The 23,814-nt window shown below is 47.6% G+C and overlaps 4 protein-coding genes across 7 annotated transcripts in view; 2 read left to right on the plus strand and 2 right to left on the minus strand.

Moving 5' to 3' along the window:
- Positions 1-406: 406 nt before the first annotated feature.
- Positions 407-1,316, minus strand: mrpl21 (mitochondrial ribosomal protein L21). The gene has a single exon (XM_076138456.1). It carries the CDS (start codon positions 1,129-1,131, stop codon positions 574-576), a length of 558 nt encoding a protein of 185 aa, XP_075994571.1. The 5' UTR covers positions 1,132-1,316; the 3' UTR covers positions 407-573.
- A 1,119-nt stretch (positions 1,317-2,435) lies between these two features.
- wipf2a (WAS/WASL interacting protein family, member 2a) lies at positions 2,436-14,240 on the plus strand. 3 transcript variants are annotated; one of them, XM_076138451.1, is made up of 8 exons: positions 2,436-2,888; positions 5,718-5,862; positions 6,849-6,981; positions 7,549-7,677; positions 8,097-8,738; positions 9,975-10,217; positions 11,312-11,413; positions 11,571-14,240. In XM_076138451.1, the coding sequence occupies exons 2-8, from the start codon at positions 5,800-5,802 to the stop codon at positions 11,612-11,614; spliced, it is 1,356 nt and encodes a 451-aa protein (XP_075994566.1). In that variant the 5' UTR covers positions 2,436-2,888; positions 5,718-5,799; the 3' UTR covers positions 11,615-14,240. The 3 variants fall into 3 exon arrangements, with proteins under 3 accessions (XP_075994566.1, XP_075994567.1, XP_075994568.1); XM_076138452.1 differs by lacking the exon at positions 2,436-2,888 and adding an exon at positions 2,905-3,145; XM_076138453.1 differs by lacking the exons at positions 2,436-2,888; positions 5,718-5,862 and having other exon boundaries at positions 6,932-6,993; positions 7,558-7,677.
- A 2,854-nt stretch (positions 14,241-17,094) lies between these two features.
- Positions 17,095-21,476, minus strand: wdr83 (WD repeat domain containing 83). Of its 2 annotated transcripts, none has more exons than XM_076138454.1 (10): positions 21,386-21,476; positions 20,678-20,788; positions 20,427-20,547; positions 20,165-20,270; positions 19,770-19,818; positions 19,469-19,595; positions 19,233-19,300; positions 19,036-19,144; positions 17,928-18,042; positions 17,095-17,720 (listed from the first exon to the last, which is right to left on the minus strand). In XM_076138454.1, the coding sequence occupies exons 2-10, from the start codon at positions 20,778-20,780 to the stop codon at positions 17,565-17,567; spliced, it is 954 nt and encodes a 317-aa protein (XP_075994569.1). In that variant the 5' UTR covers positions 20,781-20,788; positions 21,386-21,476; the 3' UTR covers positions 17,095-17,564. The 2 variants fall into 2 exon arrangements, with proteins under 2 accessions (XP_075994569.1, XP_075994570.1); XM_076138455.1 differs by having other exon boundaries at positions 21,291-21,398.
- A 78-nt stretch (positions 21,477-21,554) lies between these two features.
- wdr83os (WD repeat domain 83 opposite strand) overlaps positions 21,555-23,814 on the plus strand; it is a 2,647-nt gene continuing 387 nt past the window's right edge. The window contains exons 1-3 of the mRNA XM_076138458.1: positions 21,555-21,720; positions 21,991-22,096; positions 22,660-22,757. Coding sequence (XP_075994573.1) covers positions 21,668-21,720; positions 21,991-22,096; positions 22,660-22,757 — 257 coding nt within the window. The 5' untranslated portion in view covers positions 21,555-21,667. The remainder of the gene's footprint in view (positions 21,721-21,990; positions 22,097-22,659; positions 22,758-23,814) is intronic.

The following is a 23,814-nucleotide window of genomic DNA, read 5'->3' on the forward strand; positions in this document are numbered from 1 at the left end:
TGATCACAAGTGATATTCCATCAACTGCACACAGCAATGACACTGGAGACAAATCTAATCTAGCAACATGAGACATCTATGTCTCAGTACATACACTTTATAATCATAAGTCTCTCTCTGCGTTAAGTAGTGACCTCATTATCCAGGTAAAGTGGAGGGCAGATGAGAGCCTTTGTTGTAGTTTAAGTTATTAAATGGTATGAACATTGCTTTGTTGGTGGATTTCAAACCAAGGCATGTTAATGTCTCAAACTCAGAAAAATCATTCTAATTACTATGGAGAAGACAAGTCAGCTTGTAAAAGTCAAATGTACACAAATGCAGGTTTTGGCTGCTATGGCAACACTGTAAACACTTCCTGCTAATTCTTATACTCAAACAAGACGAGATCATTTAACAGTAAAAATTCATCCAAAAATATTTATTTTGTGTTACATTTTACTACACACACACACGTTTGTTGGCGGCTCTGGTGAAGAGTTACGTCACACGTTCAGTCTGAATTGTTGCCGTGATTTTATTGCTGCACTGAGGCAACAGCAAAGTCACCGCGGTTGTTGTCCCTCGGTGTGCTCACATGAGGCTGGGCGCCAGCTGGATGCTGTTGATCCTGAGCACGGTCTGAGGCTGGACGATGATCCTCTTTCTCTGGAAGCGGTGCCTCTTCCAGAACCGCATGTGGACTTTGGGCCAGGACTGGGTCTTCTCCAGCACGGTGGCCTCCACCTGCACCAGCTCCCGGCCCAGCACCGGCCTGCCGACCAGGCTGAACTCCTCCGCCCCGACCATCAGCACCTTCTCCATCCGGATCCGCTCCCCGCACTCCGCCTCGATGTGGTTCTCGATCAGGATCAGGTCTTCGTTCGTGACCTTCCACTGGCGGCCCGCGAAGTGCACCACAGCAAACAGGCGACCGAAGCTCTGCTGAGCGATCAGCCGGTTGACGGCGCTCACCACCGCGGCCTGCTGTTCCGCCTCACGGGCCGAATCCTGGAGCTCCGGCCTCGGCCGCCTCGTCAGTGAGGTGCGGGGCAGCAGGCCGCTGCTGTGGGAGCTGAGCGGTCGTGTTTGCCTGTGAAATAACGAAGTGCTTGTCCTCCATAACCTCGCTCCTGCTGCGCTCCACGCCATTGTTACAGGAAACGGTGCTGCACACTGCGCATGCGTTCACAACAAACGTCCTGCCACGTTTGCCTACAGCGCCATCGTGCGGATTAAAGCTCGAGGTACGGGTGCATCACCCCCTGAGGCGCTTGTGTGCGTGTATTGTCCTACTGTATTGTTCTATGTGAAGGATTGCGAGCCATGACGACAATGCACTTTTAATAAAGCAGATTTGATTTGACTTCTGTAGCATAACACAAGTAGTCAAGTCATTAGTGTTTCTCTTCTTATTCATCAAATATCACCTGTGATCAGAATTGTTTCTTATTGCCAAGTAGGTTTTCACTTACAAGGAATTTGCCTTGATGTTTGGTGCCATAAAAATATTAAGAGAAAAATAAATCATAGGTACTTTACAGAACTGTAGAGAAGACAAATAAGGCGCTTATCAATTTACAACTATACAGATGAATGTATTTAAGGAGAGTGGAGTATGTACAATATACATGTATATATTTAAATATAACAACTTTACAACTCCAATATTGAATATTGGATTGATAAATATCTTACACAGTGCAATTCTCGTCATTTATGTTTTAGTTTCAATCCTGGCAGCATGAAATGTAAGTAAGAAGCAAACATAAATAATGTCTGCCTTCACCCAGTCTGTAGCGATGGTAAAGAATCTTATTGGGAAGATCAAGCGGATGTAAATATCCTGTCCTCGGCCCCAGATCCAGATCCTTCTGGTCCAGATTCAACTGATCCTCAGCTAATGTGTTTGAAACAGTTTGTCACTGCTACCATCTAGTGATAACCTAGTGTTAACACATGACAAGCAGCCTGAATGGTTGTCTATGAATTAAAATATATAGTTATAGTTATATAGTTATAGTTATAGTTATATATATATATATTTGTGCGTAGCCTGATACAAATGTTTAATGTTGACATTATATATATATATATATATATAATGGTGAGTATTAAAATAGTTTTGTTTTCTTTCTTGCTCATACATACAAAAGTGTATATTGTGTATTGAGCGTATATGTGTATGTTGTGCACACTGTTTCTTGTGTGTATATTGTATATTACGAATACTGTTTTCTTGGGTGTGTATATTGTGTATATTGTTTATTATGTGTATATATTGTATATTGTGTGTATTATCTTGTGTTTCTTCTTCTGTGCGTTTTGCTACTGAGACGACACAATTTCTCATCCGTGAGATATATAAACGTCCTATCCTATCAAGCAGCACCTGAACGCACCGCCGCTGTACCTGCTGCGTCCATTTTGTTTGTTCGGCCCATTTCCGGGTTTCCGAGAACCGAGCGATAACACGGAGTCAGTATGTCTCCGCGTACGGGCCAGGAGTGCGGGCAAAGTTAGTACCAGCCAGCCCAGACGGCCAGAACGAGTAGTAAAAGTCATTCAAACCTTTTTGTAAATGCGTTTTATCGCATTGAGTTCGTTTTTGCGCTTCTTGCGCGCAGCCTGACTGCGCAGACACTGACAGCCGGAGAGTAAACAGCTAGCTAACTGGCTAATCGCAAGCTTTAGCAGTAGCGCAGCCGCCCCGGCTAGCACCGACAGCAGCTAGCGAAGCTTAGCCGACCAGCTGCGGGCTTTCGGAGGCGACTTCACCGGGACTTGCCAGCCGTCGGAGCCGTCTGGTCCGCCACCCTTCCTTCCACTCGCGAAGGTCCGCCACAACAGCACTTTCCATCCATGTTGTTTTGGTGGGATACGCTAGCTAGCTTCATCTTCGAGTTCGGGTAAGGAAGTTGTTTGCCCAAACTTTGCCAAATTAGCCAGTTTGAACCTAAGCTGTCGTGTTAACCCTTTCACGGCACTCATTTTCTGCCCCATTCGCTGAAGCGTCGCTCCATTTCTAACCCCCATGCCGCAGTTTGAACCAATTATCTAATCTTTATTTGCATCCACCAACTACCAGATCGATCAATAATATCTGTACAAAGGAAGTTGAACTGCTGAAGTTTGTGGAAAAAAAAAAGGAGGAAACAACTAACAGGTGTGTGTGTGTGTGTGTGTGTATAACAGCTGATTCGCTGTAAGTGAGGTCTTTGGGTTTTTTGCAACATTGTGTGGAATTGCGCGTCTTTATTTCTTATTATTTCTTCTTTTCTCTCGCAGTGCCGGTGTTCTGGTTGTCATTTGTGCAGGTTCCCAGTGTTTGTGTTAAATTATCACCTTTTCCTTAAATTAACTTCCCAACGGAAGTTGGGCCTCAGTGTATAGAAAGTTGTAGTAGCTGCTCAACAAAACACAAGTGTGGAAAACCTGATCACTGTAGGAAAAGTGCCTTCTTAACAGAAAGAATGTCAATTATGGTGTTTAATGTTGTTGCTTGATATTAAATCTGGTGGGACTTCATCTCATTTGCAAGCTCCGATGTATTCAACATGGAGTCTGGAGTGTGATTAATGGCTTGGTAGGTAAATAAGCTCCATAGTTCACACACATTATATGGTTATTGCTTGTCAAATGATGATAGCAATTTATTGTAAGTTTGACTAGGAGGAGATTGTGACCTTTGTTAGGAGCGACCTCATGAGTACTGTGATCATGAAAGGAAATTATTAGTCCAGAGTTCAAAGGTGAGGGTCGGTCATCAGACCACCACATTAATGATAGACTTGGGCTTGGACACACTTTAATGTCATTCAAGCTATGAACATAACCAATAACAAAACATAAAATACTGATAAAGTTGAAAATGTCCCCCACAACTGGGAACCGTCAAATATGCAGGCTAACCCAAGGTCATGATGAATATGTCCTATTGATTTATTTTAAGCATAGGAACCAAGTATATATTGCGTTTTTGTTGACTTAACAAGTTTCTGATTGAACCAATACTTGTATAAACCCTCGGTGTGTTTATGTTGTCAATCATTGACACCTGGGAGTGTTACCTGCAATTTAAAGCTTCATTGATTGACAGATGGTGTTCATGCTTGCACCTTCTTGTGATTGAAGCATGCTCACCCTGAGTAATAGATTGTTGAGAACCCAGATTACGGGATTTTAAATCGACTTTGTGTAGATGTGTTAAAGTCTTAAGTGGAGTATTGACGCCTCCATTTGCATTTCTTTAATCTACAGAGTCGCCTCACATTACGAGATTATGCAAGATGTCATTCAGAGAACTGATGATTCTGTGCATTCTGCGTTTAATGAGGACAAATACTGGAGTATAGTGTGTACGTAAATGTCCTGGTTGATACCGATAAGTTGTATATGGCTTTAGTGCTCTGGGCAGCTCCTCAAGCTCCTTCTCCCCACAGCGAAGTGCAGCGAGTTCCGTTCCGCTGTCACAGCAGTGCTTTTTCCGCTCGGCACACGCTGACTGACGGGCGAGCTTGCTCTGCGAGATTCCTCTGGTTCTCCTTGGGTGAAAACCTGCTCTAACACTCGCAGCAGGCAGCCTGAGGTATGGAGCCGTGAAAGCTGAGGGTGGGGTGATCACAGCTTGCAGGATCAACAATGGGTCCAGACACTAACTGGTTTGGGGAGATCCAATGACCTCATTGTGTGTGTGTGTGTGTGTGTGTGGAGGGTTGACAGATTTACAGTGTTTGTGCAGTTTCATAGGTATGTTGTCAACAAGTGAATGTGAACAAAGGTTTCAGCTGTAGTTTTTAAAGGAAGCTTCCGTTTATGTAAACTGAAGCTTCACTGTTGGAGTAAAATTGATGAAACAAAAACACACACAAAAAGTTGTAACTGTTGTTATTATTTTTACAGCATTATCTTTAAATGTAGCTTTGTCTTACTTGATGCACTTCTAGAGGCATCAACCTCAAGTTTTGGCTCCTGACAATGTTCAGCACATGGATCCTTGGTTCCCCCAACATGCTGCAGGTGCTCAGCTGGTGCTCTGCTGGCCCCTGAAGAAGAGATTGGTCTCTTTCCACTGACTTGGGAGCAGAATAAAAGACTGTACTGCTTTTTTAGGTTTTGTAGCAAAAAGGTTCTGTCGATTCTTGACCCTACTGAAAACCGTTGAGTTCTTTAGTTTTCCGATTATTGTATTCTTCCCTGCAGAGTTCCTGTGTTCTCATTGGACGCATTAAATAGATTTAGCCTCTGAGTTCATCCTGGCGTAACCCAGGAGCTGCTTCGGCCCAAATCTGTCTCTGTGAAGGCGTTGAAGCACCATTCCATCCCACTGTACAGGAGCACAAAGGGGCTTCTTGGCACTCAGCTGGTGGTCTCACTTCTCTTTAGCATAATGTGTAGAGGTTTCCTCTCAATGTCCAGCAAAAAGCAAAACTAGTCAAGAAGGTTCAAACTTGAGAAGTCTGTGTTTTTCCTGAATCCATGTTGGTGAATAGTTGTATATCTTTTCCCTCCCTGCTCCTGAAGGTCAGATGTGGTGAACATGAAGCAGCCCTCTGTCATCTAGGAGCTCTCCAGGAATTAATGATCATCGAGTTGTGAAATCTGAGGATGTTTATGCCGACAGTCGGCCTCTTGCAGCACTTTGATATCTACTACAGCTGTTAACTTCTTTCCCCCTGGATAAATTCCATTGCAGCTCTACAAATAACCCGGGGATAATCACTCCAAATGTTTTACAGGAGTTGGTGTGTGTGGTCCCAGCTGAGAGGGTGAAGCCATCGCCTCCCATCCTGCACTGAGAAGTGCCACCAGAGGGACAAGATGCCCATTCCCCCCCCTCCCCCTCCCCCCCCTGGTCCTCCGCCTCCCCCCACCTTCAGTCAGGTCAGTAGAGTGTGCACACACACACACACACACACACACACACACACACACACACACACACACACTACACTAACCAGTGTCTGGCTGCACTCGCACTGTGTGGTGGGATCAAAACCAGATCAACCGTATCTGTGCAGATCAACGTCACATCGATGTCTCACAGGGCGGGACCAGGTCCACAGCAGCAGACTGACTGAGCTCTGTAGACCAGGAACACCTGAACTCCTTTATGTAGAAGGAGAGGAAACTCACCATCTTATGTGAACATGCTCTGAACCCATGCTGTCTGATGTGAAACACGGTCGCTTTGCTGCCAGGATGTTGAATGATGACATCGCTGGTCAAACCACATCCAGTTAGTCTGAAATTCAGCCCCGCTCCAAACCGCTCTAGTTCCACCCAATGGCCTCCAATTCATTTTCCACCACCTTTTAATATCGCTGTGTGACTTATTTGCAACTTGTTCTCGTGTGCGCGTTTAGCGATGGCGAGCTTTATTAAAGTAGCAGAGGACATTATTCTGCCTGCGTATTGGACATGTTTACCTTTCTGCTGCATGCTCCGTCTGTGTTTGAGCTCCTGTCCACAGTGAAGTGAATCCGTGCCAACTGTCGGCAACATTTCAGGACACAACATGCGCTAGAAGCCGTCGCTCCTGTGGAAGGACGCAGGACGTTCTCTTGACTGACCAGTGTTTGCACGCTTCACTCTGGGCCTCTGAAAATGATGTCCCCAAACATGTGGGAGCATTTGATTTGAACAGCAAAGCAAGCTGAAACCTGTGAAGTGACTGAACTGTCAATCTACTCCCAGATCATATTGGGTAATGCAGGCAGTTGTGGTTGCTAGGAGACTTCTCGTGATTACTATTTCTTCTAACGTGTAATCAGTCCGATCAATATCTGGACGTGGTAAATGAACACACCTGTTGGTAGGTGGTGTCCGTATCCCCCTCCCTATTTGAGCGCTTGAATTTGTTCCCACAGGCAAACACGTCTGCGCCTAAGCTGAACTCGTCTGAGACTAAAGGTCGGGGGGCTTTGCTCTCAGACATCTGCAAAGGTGCCAGGCTGAAGAAGGTCGGCGTGGTCAGTGACCGGAGTGCACCTGTACTAGACAGTAGGTTCATATGTACATGCACACCTACACTGAGACACACACACAGAGCGAGAGGCTGTCATGGACACATGTCAACACGTGTCCACACGCATCCATACACTTCAGAGGTGGAGGAAGGTGACTGCTCTCATATTTAATCCTGATTTGTGGTTTGCTTGAGAAAAAGGTCCTAAATGTATTGTTAAATAAAACTTGACACATTCAAACTTTGATTAAACTCTGATTATAGCAGTGCATGTGTTTTTAAGTAGCATGTTAACTCCATCACTGAGGTGAACGTATGAAATGATGTCAGCTATGTAAATGTGTCATATCTTAGTCTTACACACACCTGGACTCTCCTGATGGGATCAATCAAGGCATTGTGTGTGTTCTAATGTAAATATAGGCATCACAGGGCCCATGGGCCTTGAGTGCGGTTCAGTTCATTGTTGAAACCTTTGACCCCTGGAATGCTCACAGTCACATACATGTGGAACTAAATCCAAAAAGTGAATATTACAGTACATCTCTAGTTCTGCCTTCATTATCGTTTATCTTGACTTTGGTCTGTTTTGTTTTCAACAGAGCAAGCAGGAGGCGGAGGAGGCGGAGGAGGAGGAGGAGGAGGAGGAGGAGGAGGTTTTGGTGGAGGAGGCCCAATGCCAATGGGAGGTCTTTTCCAGGGAGGAGTGCCTAAACTACGTCCAGTCGGAGGTAAATGTGTTCATTATATCTCTGAGTTACATTTAATCACAATAACAACAGTGTCTGAATTTATACACAGTAGTCCTGAAACGTCCTGGAACATGTGAGACATTTAGAAAGGTCACGGGATTGAGGGTGACCTCAGTGATGCTGAAACCTGGGGATGAAAACAGGAAGAAGCCTTTCATTCCTTGAAATCTCTCCAATCATCTCAGGGAAGCAGTTAGTGATGGTTGCTAGGAGACGTCTTGTGGTTCCCTGTTGTGTACGTTTGCCACACTTGAGCTGATGGCAGCGCCTCGCTCAAGCCGTCAGCCTGTTGATCTGCTCAAACTGTTACCTATGGAAGAGGAAGAAGCAGTCTGCCTGTATCACACCTGCGTTCTTGTTGCGTTATGCTAATCGACTCCTCTGTCTCCTCCCCTCAGATGGTTCAGTGGGCAGATCGGCCCTGCGGCCCCCGGGTTCCCGTTCTGCAGCTCCACGCCCCCCCACTGGTCGTTCCTCCTCTCCCGCTCCACCGGAGCCACAGCGGTCCCATCGCCCGTCCCTCCCCGACATCACCCGCCCCCCCAGCAGCAGCTCCTCCACAGGCGGCGGGATGAAGCACAGCACGTCCGCCCCTCCTCCTCCTCCGCCCTTCAACAGGGGTGGCCGCAACACCGCCCCGCCCACCCCCAACCAGAAGGCACCCGCTCCGCACTCCTCGTCCTCTTTGCAGAGCAGAGAGAAGCCCCTCCCGCCGACACCCAACAGAGCCCCGGCTCCTCCCAGCGCCATGAAGCCAACTTCCTCTTCCAGCAGACCGCCCACCGCCGGCGGCTCCTCGGCTCCTCCTCCTCCGCCCCCGTACAGGCCGCACGCGGGCAACGTCTCCAACGGGCCGTCTCACATAGACGGAGCGCCCGAGCTTCCCCAGAGGCACAACTCCCTGCACAAGAAGCAGTCGTCAGGAGGCGGCGGCCAATCGCGAAGCCACGCTCCGCCCCCCCCTCCCTCATTGGCTCCATCCTCCCAACAGGGCGGCAGACCTCCTCCGCCCGCTCGAGAGCCGCCTGGCCGCAGGACAGGTAGAGCTCACTGCAAACACACAGCTGTCATGCTTGTTTCTGTTACGTGTTGATAACATGTCAACCAGTGCTGATGATGGATGGACACCAGGGCGCTACTCGCCCGGCCCGACCCGTCAGCTTCAAGCAGGCGGTACTGGTGTGTGACGCAGAGCGAGATGCGGTTGATGGTTAGGTTTGGTTGGTGATGAGCGGAGGATCAATGAAGCCTTCACTTCATTCACCTAACGTTATGATGAACTCTGAATGAAGACTAAAACTTACAGCTGATTGATCAGGTTTTAGTAGCTGTGACATCATTGCAGCCTAAAGGATGAGGGGAAGGTTATTGATTAGAAGGTAAAGATTGATTTGTGTTTTCAGATTGGGATGGAACGGACCTTGTATCATTCTTTAAGTGAACGGGCTCCCAAACATGAACTGGTCTGATCTGTGATGGCGTTCAGACTGGATGGACGCTCACTCGGGGCTTATTCACGCTCTGATCTACACTGTTGACGTCGTCTCATCAGTCATCAGAGACCACGCCTCTCCCCAAGCCGAGGAAATATTTGTACACGGGGCGACGCGTGTCTCAACTCGCATCGTCTTCCTACATAGCTCCTCTGACAGAACAGTATAGAGCAGCGACCCGAGCGAGTGTGTGTGTGTGTGTGTGTGTGTGTGTGTGTGTGTGTGTGTGTGTGTGTGTGTGTGTGTGTGTGTGTGTGTGTGTGTGTGTGTGTGTGTGTGTGTGTGTGTGTGTGTGTGTGTGTGTGTGTGTGTGTGTGTGTGTGTGTGTGTGTGTGTGTGTGTGTGTGTGTGTGTGTGTCTTGTATTTGATGCACATCAGGAAAGACAAACCTCAGGAAGGCACTTGCTGCGATTGGACGAAGGAGAGCTTCTCCACGAGTCCTCCTGGTTTCTCTGCATTCCTCGAGCCCTGTGGAATATTCCAGCGTTCCTCTTCACTTTCACTCTGTGCTTTTCACACGCTTCATACATGAGCTCCCAGCAGCCTGTGTGATGAAGCTGTGTGTGTGTGTGTGAGTCTCTCACAGTTGTGCTGCGTTCTGTTTGAAGTTCACCCTCTCATGTATTTAGGTCCATGATTTTGTTTACATCCAGTCCAGACCTGCTTACTGACACTGCTTTGATTGGTTTGGAGTTCAGGCAGCAGGTCCACCGTAGACCTGTAGTCTGAACACATTCAACACATGTTAAAGTCTGTTAAAGCGTGTTCTCCTCTCTGTCCAGCTCCCCAGGTGCCTCCCTCCGGGTCTCGTAACGGCGGCAGGGACGCCCCTCCTCCCCCTCCCCCTTACCGGGCCCACAGCTCTGCCACGCACACGTCTAGCTCAGAGAATCACAGCCGGGTGGGCAAGCTGCCGCCTCCTCCCTCCTCCTCCTCCTCGGCCCGCACTCCGGCCGGACCCCCCCCGCCGCCCCCTCCTATTCGCAACGGCCACTCCTCCACCTCCTCCTCAAAGTCCATCATCGGTGAGTTTGGCCCCCTTGCTCACGTTCTGCCCTGCTGCTCCAGTCTTCACGTACTCATTCCTTACATTGATGCTGTGTTCATGTATAAGTTACTGTCACACCACTTCCTGTCGGCACACGGCTGGTGCTGGGAGTAGCGGCGTCCGGCAGACGCTAAAGCAGAAAGACGTAGACCTCATTCTGCTGTTTGGAGGTTGATGTTGACCTCTCTCACCTTCATTTTGACTCTAACTGTAGCTTCTTCTTTCCTCAGTGAAAGTGTGGTTTTGTTGTGAGGATGTGAGTCAAATATCCTGCTGTGAGATGATTCATGTGCCTCGTTTAACCAAGCAGGAAGTCACAGTGTCTAGATTACTGTCTGGGGTTTATACACACATCAAAAAAACCTGACCTGGATTTATTCTCCAGGTCAATGATATGTGACGTCTCTTCAGCAGAATGGCGTTTAACCAGTTTAGCTAACAGAATCAACAGGAAGCTCTTTCTACCTCGTACACAGGTGATCTTCACCTTTTGGATCTGCGGCCCTTTGAAGGCTTGGAGCGCTCGCTGCTTTTTCTTCTTCAGGTTTCAAGCCTGCTGCCTGCTGTTGTGGTGTGTGTGTGTTTGTGTGTGTTTTTCCTGCTAATCTGTCTGTTATTATTGTAGAAGTATGATGATGTTGTGGTGTGGGAAAGCATTTTGCTTTGTGGACACCAGTGTGATGTTCCCCCTGTGCTCCTGTAGCACACACGTACTACAGCGGGACACACCCCTTTGTTACGCTGACCTTTGCAGTTTAAAAACTGAGGTTTGTGTAGCTGCGGGTCAGGCCCACCTTCAAATGAGCATCGTCTCAAAAATACAAGCTGAGCTCACAGTGTCACCGCTGGGATGTCGTCTCTGTGCTGTAGTGTCCAATGGGCTCTTAAGCTCCTCCCACCACAGGCTGTGCTCTGATTGGACACGGTTTGGACATGTGACTGACTTATACATCAACATACGCTAAGTTGCACAGTATTTATTACTTCCTGGTTGAATACTTATGCTTGCATGCCTGGTACAGTGTCCATACCTCAGGAATGCTTTCATGGATGAAACTTTGCTTCTTCCAGATGACTTTGAATCCAAGTTTAACTTCCACCCAATGGAAGACCTCCCACCTCCAGACGATTACAGGCATTTCAGCAAGGTGTACCCCAGCAAGAGCAACAAGGGTACGCCCCCCTGCTCACCTCTCTAGTGTGTGTGTGTGTGTGTGTGTGTGTGTGTGTGTGTGTGTGTGTGTGTGTGTGTGTGTGTGTGTGTGTGTGTGTGTGTGTGTGTGTGTGTGTGAGGTTTAACCTTGTGTTTCTTCTTCTTCTTCTTCCTCAGCCATGATAAGAGGAGCGCCTCCTGCGCCGCCGGTGGGCAGGTGAACCCACCTGGTGGGGGGGGGATCTCAACACTTGGTCCACATTAAGAGGAGTGAATCATAAACACTCACCACAGCACACACACACACAAACACACACACACACACACACACGACTAACACCGGCTGGAAGGGCAGTGCGCAGGTATGACGCTACCTTTCACTCCAGCGCCACCTTCTGGTTTGTTTTTTTTGCACGAGACGACAAAACCACTTTAATGTGAGAAACCGACTCTGGTTTCTCTGACCTTCCTCACGCGAGGTGGCCGTTTGACACTACACACACACGACCAAACATCTGTGCATTCCATCTCTTTATGCATTTCCTTCCTTAAGGTGACTTCTTCCTCTCTTTTTTTTTTTTTTTTCTGCTGTCGTTTGGGGAAAAATATCTTGCAGTATGAATGAAAACTGGATTTACATTTGTGAAGGTTTGGATTCACTCCAGTCTGCCCACGCCGCTGATGAAGCCATGAGTGTGTGTGGGGCTTAGTAATGTTTTAATTTAGTTTGGTTTTTATCCTGATTAGTCATTCCAGCAGTGCCAGGCGAGGGGTCGTCTCCCTCCCAGTGCCAAAATGTGAGCGGAGCCCAATGAATCACGACGAGTGTTTTCCATTAGATTCCCAGAATTTTCTGGAACCTTTGCCAAGTAAAGGAGAAAGCTTGGCCCGGTCGACCGTCTCCTACATGCAGAGAGATCATGCTGGCTTTGTTTTGTGTCTTCCCCCCCTTTGTTTTGGGGTCATTTGTTTGTATCTGTAAGAGATGATGCAGGGCAGCTTCTCTGCTCAAACCGAGACACTGTGGTACGAGCCGAACACCCGCACACCGCAGAAGAGACCAGACTTATCCACACCAAGCATCTGTGGCAAAAGCAAGAAGCTCAGGAGGCTCTATCTTAACTTTTATAAATCATTACACTTGAGAAAAAGCCTGCATGTCTGCGTGGAGGCCGGCGCCTAATGAGTCTCTAGCTTTAGACGCAGTAGAAGGCGGTGAGTCTAACTTCACCTCTGGGAGTGTAACTCTGCAGGAGGGCGTTGGTGCCTGTAGAGGGCGCCATGCCACGTCGCAAACTGACAAACTTGTATGTCCGCTTACTCTCTGCATTCAAATGTGATCCGTGAGCTGGGATCAAAGGCCTCCAGAGACCAGGTGACCTCCTCCAGACACCCGTCCACAGAGGGACGCCGTCTTTACACCTGCGACCCCTACTGGTGGGTCAGGGTGCCTGCACGGGGGCAGACGGGTTGTTGTGACCCTCCCCCCCCCCCCCCCCCCCACACACACACACACACACACCTCACCTTGCTCCTGCAGGTGAAAAGAGGCGGGTGAGGTCATCAGGTACAGCAGCTCTCTGCCATACAGCAGCTCTGTGGGGATTAACAATCAGTCTGTCCGCCGCCAAACGTTTGGGCCGAGCGACGTAACTGTCGGCTGTTGGGATGCCTTTTGATTGAGGACTTTGCCTGCGTCGTGCCTGGATCTGGGCGGGCCTGCGGTACGCCGCCGTGCCGCTGAGCATTCCACATAAAGACACGCACCTGCAGCACGTGGTTTCCTCTTCAGATGAACTTTATTAACCCCAGTCATCCGTTCAGATCCCCCATCGTATGGAACATTTTTTTGATTGTGCCTTTTCCCTTCTCTGGATACAGATCACATTTTAATACGAGGCGTATGAGTATCCTCCAAAACATCAACAGGAAGTAACCCCTGTGATGTCATCAGGTTCATCACAGCGCCCTCTACAGCCTCCTGCGGGTGATGTAACCCTGTTTGCTGTGTAAATTGTCCTCTGCGCATCCGTACGTTTCCCCTTCTGCTGCTGGTGGATCTTTCTAGAAGGACTGAATGGCCGGGGAAAGATGCTATATTGTTTATTTTTAATGCATTGCTATGCAAAGAGCAATTTGTACAAAATGAGTTGTAGTTAACCAAAAAAAGCAAAACCCATAAGTGCCAGAGGTTTGAGGACATCAGAGGGAGTTTCTCACGCGTTTGTTCTGTTTGCTTCACTTCTAAACACTAATGACATCATATGCACATCCAGACGCCATGCAGGAAAGTGAACAACATCTTACAGGAAAACTGTTTTCACTCATCGGTACTTTACTTTTTTAAGGGGTTGAGGGATGATGACAGCATAAAGTAAATAAAGTTCTATTTGATAATGCAACAAATATTGTACATTAACATGACATGAGGTTTATGTTAATCATAGCTATTGATCTATTTTTATGTTGTAAAAAGTTTGTAATATAGGAAAGAAAAGTGATTAAGATTATAATGACCACGTTCCAGTCGTGGATCCTCTGTAGCACTTCTGGATGTTTGACTGTGGGGCTGGATGAGTGCGTGCGTGCGTGCGTGCGTGCGTGCGTGCGTGCGTGCGTGCGTGCGTGCGTGCGTGCGTGAGAATGTTACCACCAGAAAACGTCCAGCGATCAGATTTTTGGACATTACAGTAAATGTGAATGACACTTCCTGTCCTGGACGTTGGCTCACGTTTGTCTCCTCGTGTTCTCGCCGTCTCCACCTGTGGTCATTTCCTGTTAATCAGCCATGTTTTTATCATCAAAAAATTTCAATAAATATTGTAAGCCTTTGGGGTTAAGAGGGGAGCTGCTGTGTTCTGTCCTGTCTGTCACATCAACTATCCAGTCATCATGTCACCTGAACCAACCACATGACGCCATAAAGGTGATGGTGAAAGACCCATCGCCTCTTTGATTCTCAACCACAATTAGGGGAGATAACCCCAGATGTTGGCGCTGGACTGGTGGCCAGCGTAGGCACAAGCTATTTTAGTCATTGTAAGTCCCTAGGAAGCAAAGCGTGCGTCCATTAGTTTGTCCCTTATTAAGTAAAACGCTCCATTAAACAGGTATGAAAATATGATAATATTTCAATAAAGGTAGTTCTTTTCATGTATAACTATAAATATCTGCCACCAACCGCAACAACGCAGAACGATGAGAACGAGACAATTCTATGTAATTCACCGCCATCTTGCGGCATAAATGATGCAACTGTAGCACCAAAGTGACCTTAGAGTCTGAGGCATCATACAGCAGATAGATACAAAGACAGATATACTTTATTGATCTTTATTGTTTGAGGGCTCAGATCTCGCCCTGCCCAGCTTGTTCTCAGCCTCACAGGAATACTTCCCTCTGTGCTCAGGTGTGGCCTCAGTGATGTTGTGGGTCGGCCCTGATGCTCTGAATGAGGCGTCCTCGTCCTTGTGCCAGGTGAAAGTAGCTGCTGGGTTAGCATCACTGCTACAGGTCAGAATCACTGGGCTGCCCTCCATGATGTCACCAGAGGGCCTCAGGGACACTGAGGGAGGCTTTGGACCATCTGGAGGAACAGACATGGACACGTTGATATGTCTTTAATATAAAGTCATTTGTGCACTATGAAGTGTGAATGTCCAGCAGGAAGTCACTGAACATCAGGCTGAAAGCTCCAGCAGGTGGCGCTGTGCTAGAGGAACACAGTGAAGTCACTCACACACAAGAGCAGAGGGGAAACGCTCGTATCCTCTCAGAGCACAGGAGAAGCTGTCTGCAGGAGAAGAGTCCACTGTCAGAGACGCTCCTTCATCATCAGTCTCCCGTCCACTCCTGAACCAAACGACAGACGCAGGACAGCTATGGACACACTTCAGCTCTGTGCTGGTAGGAGACAAGCGTCTGACCTCCACATGCAGATCTGAGAAGAGACACACACACATGCATCAGTCTGTGTGATATTTATGCTGCATGTGTATTCATCACTTTGTGTCCATCAGTACCTGTGACAGTCAGGAATGTACCGGGCAGATCAGTCTGATATTCAAGATCATATTTTCTTCCTGCTGATCTATAGGTTGCAATGAATTTGAAGCGATATTCAGCTGACTGTGTCACGTCACTGATTGTCAGAGAGTAGTCCTGATCCTTCTCCTTGAATGTAACACGAGGGAGGAGACCTAAAAGATAAAAACAGACTTTAAACACCACAGAGAGGAGAATCTTTGTGTGTGTGTGTGTGTGTGTGTGTGTGTGTGTGTGTGTGTGTGTTCTCTCCATTCCGTGACACACGGATGGAGAATCTCCTGCTATCTCCTGCTAGCTCCAGCAGCACTGACAGCTGACAGCCTCAGTAATCCTGCTTCCCTGTCTTTATGCTGCCACGTCTATGAAACACCAGCATGAAAAAAGCTTCATGCTGGCTGACCAATCATGAAGAAATGTGAAGCCTCCTCACTTTGCTCTCATGTTGTCAGCTGATGCACAGACTCTGACTCTGATCCTAACTCTCATTATGTGTGCTCTTTGGAGCAGCACAAACATCTGAGCCATCGTTGCTCTCTCAGCCGTTGTCACCTGATGATAGTTTGTGTGGATTGGATTTGGTCTGAATATTCAGATTTCACTGAGTTCTGTCCTGGATTCAAGAATTAAAGGTTCAAACCTGCTGGAGGACAAAGTCTGCAGGAAAGACAAAGACTGAAAGATTCTGAAATAGATGATGGATGTGAAAACCTCTGTGATGTTTCAGTGGAAACGTTCAGTCAAACAGGAAGTTTAACAGCTCAGCCTGCAGCTTCAGACAAAAAGAAGAAATCCTGCTCCAGTTTTCTGTCTCTTTGTTTCCTTTTTAGTAATGATCCTGTGAGTCAGGATGAAAGCTGCAGCAGGTGGAGCTATGAAACATTCACTCACACTTAGGAGGAGAGGGGAAACGCTCAAAATCCTTCAGAGCACAGGAGAGGCTGTCCTCATGATCACTAGTGTCCTTCACAATGGTCTGTGCTTCATCACCAGTCTTCTTTCCACTCTTGTACCAAACGTAACGGTGATGAGGACAGCTGCTGACACACTTCAGGGTTTGGATATGAGTGGGACTCCAAGGTGAGTTTTTTCTTTTTTCTACCTCCAGACTGATGAGGTGTATCACACACACACACACATATTGCTGTTCACAAATGCTCACTTCTGTCCGTAGCCTAGTTTTTATTTCTCTCTCCCACAGCTTGTGGGAGAGAGAACCTGACACAGCAAACAATCTGCCTCTGACACAAGTCAAACACAGTAACAGTACTTCTCTGCAGTAAATCTGCACGCTTGCTTGTAAAAGAGGGCGAGCAGCAGGTCAGCTTCTGTTGATGAGTTTCTTTCTTTGGATCAGAATGATTCCACTCCTTATTCATTGCTCTGGGAGTCACTGCACAGTGGCTTCATCACACTGCATTTTCTTCAACTTGAGAAAATGTAACATACAATGAGAGGACACACTGAACTTCAGCGAAGCCTTCTATGATCTAAAAACATACAAGTTAAGGATTGACTTGACTGTTTCTGTCAATAAACTATGGCAGATTTATTTTACAACTTGTGATGAGTTAAGCATGGATGAAGAGGAAGGTGAAGGATGCAGCACTGCTTTGGTTTGGCCTGAAGCTCCACGCCTCAAGGTACAGAAAATGTATTAATGTTTGATCAATTATTTATTTTTTTGTCATTCATGTGTGATGTTGATTAACTTATTTTGTGAAATGTTCCACTTGTGTACAGTTCCACTTGTGTACAGTTCCACTTGTGTACAGTTCCACTTGTGTACAGTTCCACTTGTGTACAGTTCCTGATGGAAGAGGAAATAAAAGCTCATTGGTTGAAAGTTGAGCTCTGACATCAAATCCTCCAATTTACTAAAAAAGTCATTTATTCAGGGTTTTGTAGAGAAAATAAGCCGTTGTTTCACATTCATACAAACAAACCCAAAGCCTCTCCAGTGTGTGTGTAGCAGCATACAGGGACTTTTGACCCCCCCCCCCCACACACACACACACACACCTGAGATGATAAACAGAGAGGGAACTGTAATTTACCCAAACTATACACAGACTCATCGCCGTACACGTACAAGTACACGTACACGCACACATCCTGTCGCTCTCCCTATGTGGCCATTGCCTCTTCGTCTGTCTCCTCTGGCTCCACCCCCCACACCTGGACACGCCCCTCCATCGCTGTGAGCAGGCGGGTCTCTGTGGGGTGGAACGACAGCGACTGGACCACAGCTTTCCCCACTGGCAGCTTCAAGGACAAAGACCCCTGGAGCAAAGAATGGCAGGAAATCAATCAATACCTCTGCCAAGGAGAGCATGGTTTGTGGGTCAGATTAGCAGCAGGCTCACTGACTCACTTTTGAACCCTAAGTCAGTAGAATTGAAGTTTGCTTCCCAGATTCTTTAGGGCGCATGTGCACCGTCCTTATAGGCCACGCCCCTTTGCAGACTTTGAGGTAATAAATCTGTTTACCTCCACCAGGTCCCAGCAGTAGACGTGTCCGTCCTCTGAGCAGCTCAGGACGTGTGTGTCTTTACTGGAGAGACAACAGTCCAGTTTGTAACCCTTCATCTTATGTCCTGTGTACCTGAGAGAGAGACACACACACACACACATTACATTACATTACGATCATTTGGCAGACGCTTTTATCCAAAGCGACTCACACACACACACACACACACACACACACACACACACACACACACACACACACACACACACACACACACACACACACACACACACACACACACACACACACACACACACACACACACACACACACACACACACACACAGCCTATTTTCAATACCAATCACCTTGTTATCATGGACAAATGTGCAGACGTTAGAAGAGAGGATGAGGAGAGGGGAGGATGAAGAAGAACGGTGACACAAGCCAATAAATCACAACTTTGCAAAGCTTATAATGTTTTGTTTCTGTAGTTATTATCTCAGGAGATGTTCTTATCAATTTGTACATCTGGGGCCATCAAAGCGCGCCCTGCTGCAGGACCCCAGCTCTACTGTGACCTTTCACCTGGATCACCTGACCTTCTACCCTGTGGCTCCTGGGAGGTCAGGTTCATAGATTTGACTGTGATAAGCAGAGCCGCTCTAAATGTCCTAACACCCTTAGAACAAGTTCAATCCAGCATTTAGGGGGAGGAGGAGGAGGAGGAGGAGGAGGAGCAGAAGAAGAAGAAGAAGAAGAAGAAGAAGAAGAAGAAGAAGAAGAAGAAGAAGAAGAAGAAGAAGAAGAAGAAGAAGAAGAAGAAGAAGAAGAAGAAGAAGAAGAAGAAGAAGAAGAAGAAGAAGAAGAAGAAGAAGAAGAAGAAGAAGAAGAAGAAGAAGAAGAAGAAGAAGAGTCAGCGCAGAGCAGCCATGAGAGCAGTTTGGGGGGTTCGGTGCCTTGCTCAGCGGCACCTCGGCAGTGACCTGGAGGCAAACTGGCAACTCTCCAGCTGCCAGTCCGCTTTCTCTGTCCAGACGGGACTCGGACCGGCAGCCGCCCCCGAAACAAATCAAGCTGTCGGATTTGTTGCCCCGGAGGTTGAGAGGAGAGAGAGTCACTCACTCGCCCAGCATTTCCCCGGTGCTCTTATCCAGCAGCCTGACTGTGGAATCCAGACTGGAGGTCAGGGTGCACTGACCGTCCTGACTGAAACACACACATGTGACAGGACCTGCAACACAAACACACACATCTTCATGTAACATGACATGTAACACCTTATGGATATTCATCAAAGTGAAGGTCAAGCTGTGACTGACTGTTGATGAAGTCTACGTGAAGCTGTCCCATCCTCAGGTCGTAGCGCCTCACTCTGCCGTCCACCGACCTGAACACAACAGCTTCCAATATATTCACAATGAAGACTTCAATCACGTTCTCTGTTCAGCGGTCGGCGTGGAGACGAAGCTTCTTCTTTCAAACAGTGCAGAGGAGTTCAAAGTCTGAACTGCTGTCATAAGATCATCATAATAATGGACTGTCTGAGAGTTCTGACCCTGTGAGCAGCTCGTGTTGCGCCACCTTCAGGCTGCTGACGCCGTCTCGTGCTTCGTCCAGAACCTGGATGGGCTCAAACCTGCGGGACCGGGTGTCCCAGCACCGCACCGTCCCATCTATGGACCCTGAGGGGAGAAGAACACACAACACAAGGATCAGGAACTGACCACGCACATCAGAACCTTGAACAAAGGACAACATGCTGCTATATACAATAACACAATAACACAATAACACAATAACAGACACATGCTTACACCAGCTTCATGGCTTCAGACCGAGTGTGTGTGCAGACTCACCCGACAGGATGACCGTGGCCTCCTCATTGAACTGGACACAGTTGACTTTCTGTGAACACAACATTTCAGTCCATTCATCAGAGCTTCTTCATCACTTTGAGCCCCCAAGCAGCTCACAAACCCAAACACGGCATCATGACCCGGCCCTGGGGAACAGATCCATTCTCTGGACCTGTAATGGACCTGGGCGTATGTAGAGCTAATAACTGAGCCTCATTAAATGCAACAGGCTCCAGTGGAGGCTGAAGCAGAGAGAAGACGCTCACAGGCGAAGGTGTGAAGGCATTTGGAGAACAACACATGTAGTTCCTATGTGCCACAGGTGTGTAGGCCTATCGTGTTGATGTAATGCTGCCCCCTGTGGGACATCTTGGGGATAAAACAACACAACTGACCCCGGCGTGCCCTCGGAGTTTTCGTGTGACCTGGCCTGTGGCGACGTCCCACAGGATCACCGTCTTGTCAGAGCTGCAGGAACAAATCTGGCTGTTGTCAAAGGAGCTGTGGAAGTGAGAAACACAGCGTTGGGACATGCGGGGTACAAAGGGTGATGATGGCACAGGCGTTCATGAGCATTACACGCTGCTTCCCACCCATTCCTGACGCCATCTGAGTGTGACACTGTCAGAGTGGAGCCGGCTGAGAGACGTCCCTCACCTGTCAGCGTCCAGGACCTCGTAGCCGTGGCCGCTGTACGTCTTCAGCAGGGTCCCTCGGCTCGAGCTCCACAGCTTCAGAGATTTGTCACTGCCGCAGGACAGCAGGTAGTTTCCATCAGCTGACGGAGGAAAGCCAGAGGATGCAAAAGCAGATTTAACTCTGTCCTCGTTAACAAACTTCAATCTGCTCAATGGTGAGATCTGGTCTGTGGACAGTGGTCAGTATGATCACAACATTTAGGCTTGTACCATTGAAGCGAACGGCTCTGACGGCGCCTTGGAGACAGTCTATGGTCCTGAGCAGAAGCTGGGGAAGCTGAGGGACCTGAGGTTTGGGCAGAGGAAACGCCATGGCCTCATCTGTGCAAATGATATGCAGAATGTGATGCTCCACACGTTTAAATAACACTTTGTTCAATTAACATTAAGTTCACACAATTACTCAATGGAAAAAATAACAGAAACTACAAACACGATCTGGAGAGAAGCAGCTGTTCCACATTAACTAGTGTCCCTGTTTGGTGGTGGATTTAGCTAGAAAGACGTCGAAACATACATCACTACATGCTCTCATCTCGTCCCTTTGGCAGTGAAAATTGAGCACTTTGTCGTTGCACAGGAATAACAATCAGGCATTGGTAAGGACAGCAAAGGGGTCAAAAAGCGTGTTTGACCTGAGGTTTCATACAAACACCAGACATAACTCGCAGTATGCCTCATTATGTCATGTTAAATCGGAGAATCAATGGTTGAGTGATTAAATGTAGGTTTCTATTGCTGTGTGCTTCCACATCACGGACACTAGAGCATAGCAACGGCGGCGCGAAAGTTAGCGAGACATTTCTACAGTTCGCGTACTTACTAGAACTGTTTTTGCGGAGGAGGTAAATTTCAGGGATTTCCCATCGTTTCTGATCTTAAGCGTGTCCTGTGTAAGCATGCAGGTGTGTTGTTTACCTCAGTGGCTTCCGTCCATGTTTAAGCAGCGCAGCCGTAGATTCTCATTTCCGTTAACACGCGCAATGCACGCTGGGATTGACGTATCTGTCAAAATAAAAGCTTCACAACGCATTCCCCGTGTATAGCTCCATACATAAATAACACCAACCTTTTACTTTGAAATACACCGGAAATCTCGGGTCCCTTTTAGCCTATTAGCCTAAACTCTTCAGCTGCGTTTCCATCTGCAGGCTTCAAAACATTTATTTGAGTGGTAACACCAGGAGCAGAGTTTGAACAATGATGTCCTCCAACAACATGGCAGACCCGAGGAGACAAAATAAGATTTTACGGTTCGTATTTCATAGAGAAAACAGAACTGTGATGGTTGAAAGTTCACCTCAGTGATTGTAGCCCAGCGGGATTAGCGACTAGCCACCGGGTTTACACGGTAATCGTTTCATATTCAGTCGTTCTTATCAGACTCAGACATGGAGTCTCACGTGACCTGGCTCGATCAGTTCAACAGGAAAACACAATGTTACTATCTGCAGCTAAATGTAGCACACTGACGTCACGGGGTCAAAGGTTGTTTTGGTTGATGTCTGCATGTGTTGTTGTAGGTACAAGCCCCCCAGCACAGAGACCAACCCCACACTAGAAGACCCCACCCCGGACTACATGAATCTCCTTGGCATGATCTTCAGCATGTGTGGGCTGATGCTCAAGGTGAGACACACACACACACACACACACACACACACACACACACACACACACACACACACACACACACACACACACACACACACACACACACGGTAGAAAGTCTGCCTGCCATTTGTTCCATTTATGAAGGGTGCCTGTTGCCTTTCTGCTCTCGGCAAACAAATCCAGATGGAAAGCAGGAGGAGTCAGGGACAGAAAGTCTACAGAGGGTTATGATCCATACTATAATACATACTCAAAGCATAAGCTCTTTATTTTATGAAGGGGAAATCCTGGGGGTGAGATGCCTTGCTCAAGGGCACCTCAGCAGTGCCCAGGAGATGTGCTGGCATCCCTAAAGCCGCGGTCGAGGATCAAACCCGCAAACTTCTGTGGGGCAAAAGTGTTAAGGGCTAAGCAGCGGTGGCTCTGTGACTCTGAGACGAGGCTGCAGATCCTCTTCCCTTTCAAACATTTGGAAGTGAATTTGACGTCACTTTGATTTGCCACAGACCGAAGGCTGAGGAGAGGTGCATTGTGGGGCCTTGTGCCGATGAGCTGTGTGTCATGTGTTTGTGTTGTAGCTGAAGTGGTGCGCCTGGATCGCAGTCTACTGCTCCTTCATCAGCTTTGCCAACTCCAGAAGCTCAGAGGACACCAAACAGATGATGAGCAGCTTCATGTGAGTATGGAACACGATGCATGTGTGTACGTGTGGAGCTTCTGAACCATGACACCCACAACCTACAAGTTACAGGGGGCCATAAAAGCACCCGTGATGTAATGTGGAAAAGGTCTCATGGGACCTGGGAATCTTTTAACTGTGTGACCTCCGTGTTTCCATGTGCTTCTACCTGACTGACTGACTGACTGACTGACTGGGCTGAGCTAAATGCCTCCAGCTCCATGGGCCACAAGAGGTCGTATCAGAAACAAACACAAAACCACGGGCTCAGTAAGAGTCTCAGGTGATGGATGGAGCCACAGATGTTGAGTTCAAGGCCACTTTGATTTGTCCCAGCCAGGATGGAACTCATGCAGGAGTGTTTCAGACACGCAAACAGAAGCCTGGTGGGGAAGAACTAGATTTTTAATGAGACGTCTCTTGCATGATGTGATCTGATCTGATTCCTCTCAGATCAACAGTAGGACTGCATTTCTGTCATTCTTCTAAGTGGCTCCAATAAGGCTTCAAAGTGTCAAAACTGCGATGATGTCGAAGGTCAGGAGGCCTGCTCGCCTATGAAACGGAGAACTACAAGCACTGCTCAGTTCAACCGGAGAGTTGTCGGTTCGAGTCCCGTATGGACCAAGAAAGTGGACTTCTTCTTCTTCTTTACCTCCTCCTGTTGCCAGTTTGCCGAGGTGCCCTTTAGCAAGTGTGTGTGTGTGTGTGTGTGTGTGTGTGTGTGTGTGTGTGTGTGTGTGTGTGTGTGTGTGTGTGTGTGTGTGTGTGTGTGTGTGTGTGTGTGTGTGTGTGTGTGTGTGTGTGTGTGTGTGTGTGTGTGTGTGTGTGTGTGTGTGTGAGAGACGCAAGACAAATATCAGATCGATGTTCTCGTATGTGATTTGACCCAATAAAGTTTCTTCTTCTTCTGTGTGGGATTTACTCTATAAACACTTCAGCCAATGAAGAGTAAGGTAAGCAGAGTCACACGGTCATTGGTCAGTGCGTTAAATGAGACGCAACAGGAAGTGAAGCATGTGAAACAGGAAAGAAGCTTGAGCACTTTACCATT

The sequence above is a fragment of the Genypterus blacodes genome, unplaced genomic scaffold (assembly GCF_046128005.1).
Source record: "Genypterus blacodes isolate CSIRO-AG114 ecotype Tasmania unplaced genomic scaffold, CSIRO-AGI_Gbla_v1 ptg000370l_1, whole genome shotgun sequence".
NCBI classification, from domain to species: domain Eukaryota; kingdom Metazoa; phylum Chordata; class Actinopteri; order Ophidiiformes; family Ophidiidae; genus Genypterus; species Genypterus blacodes.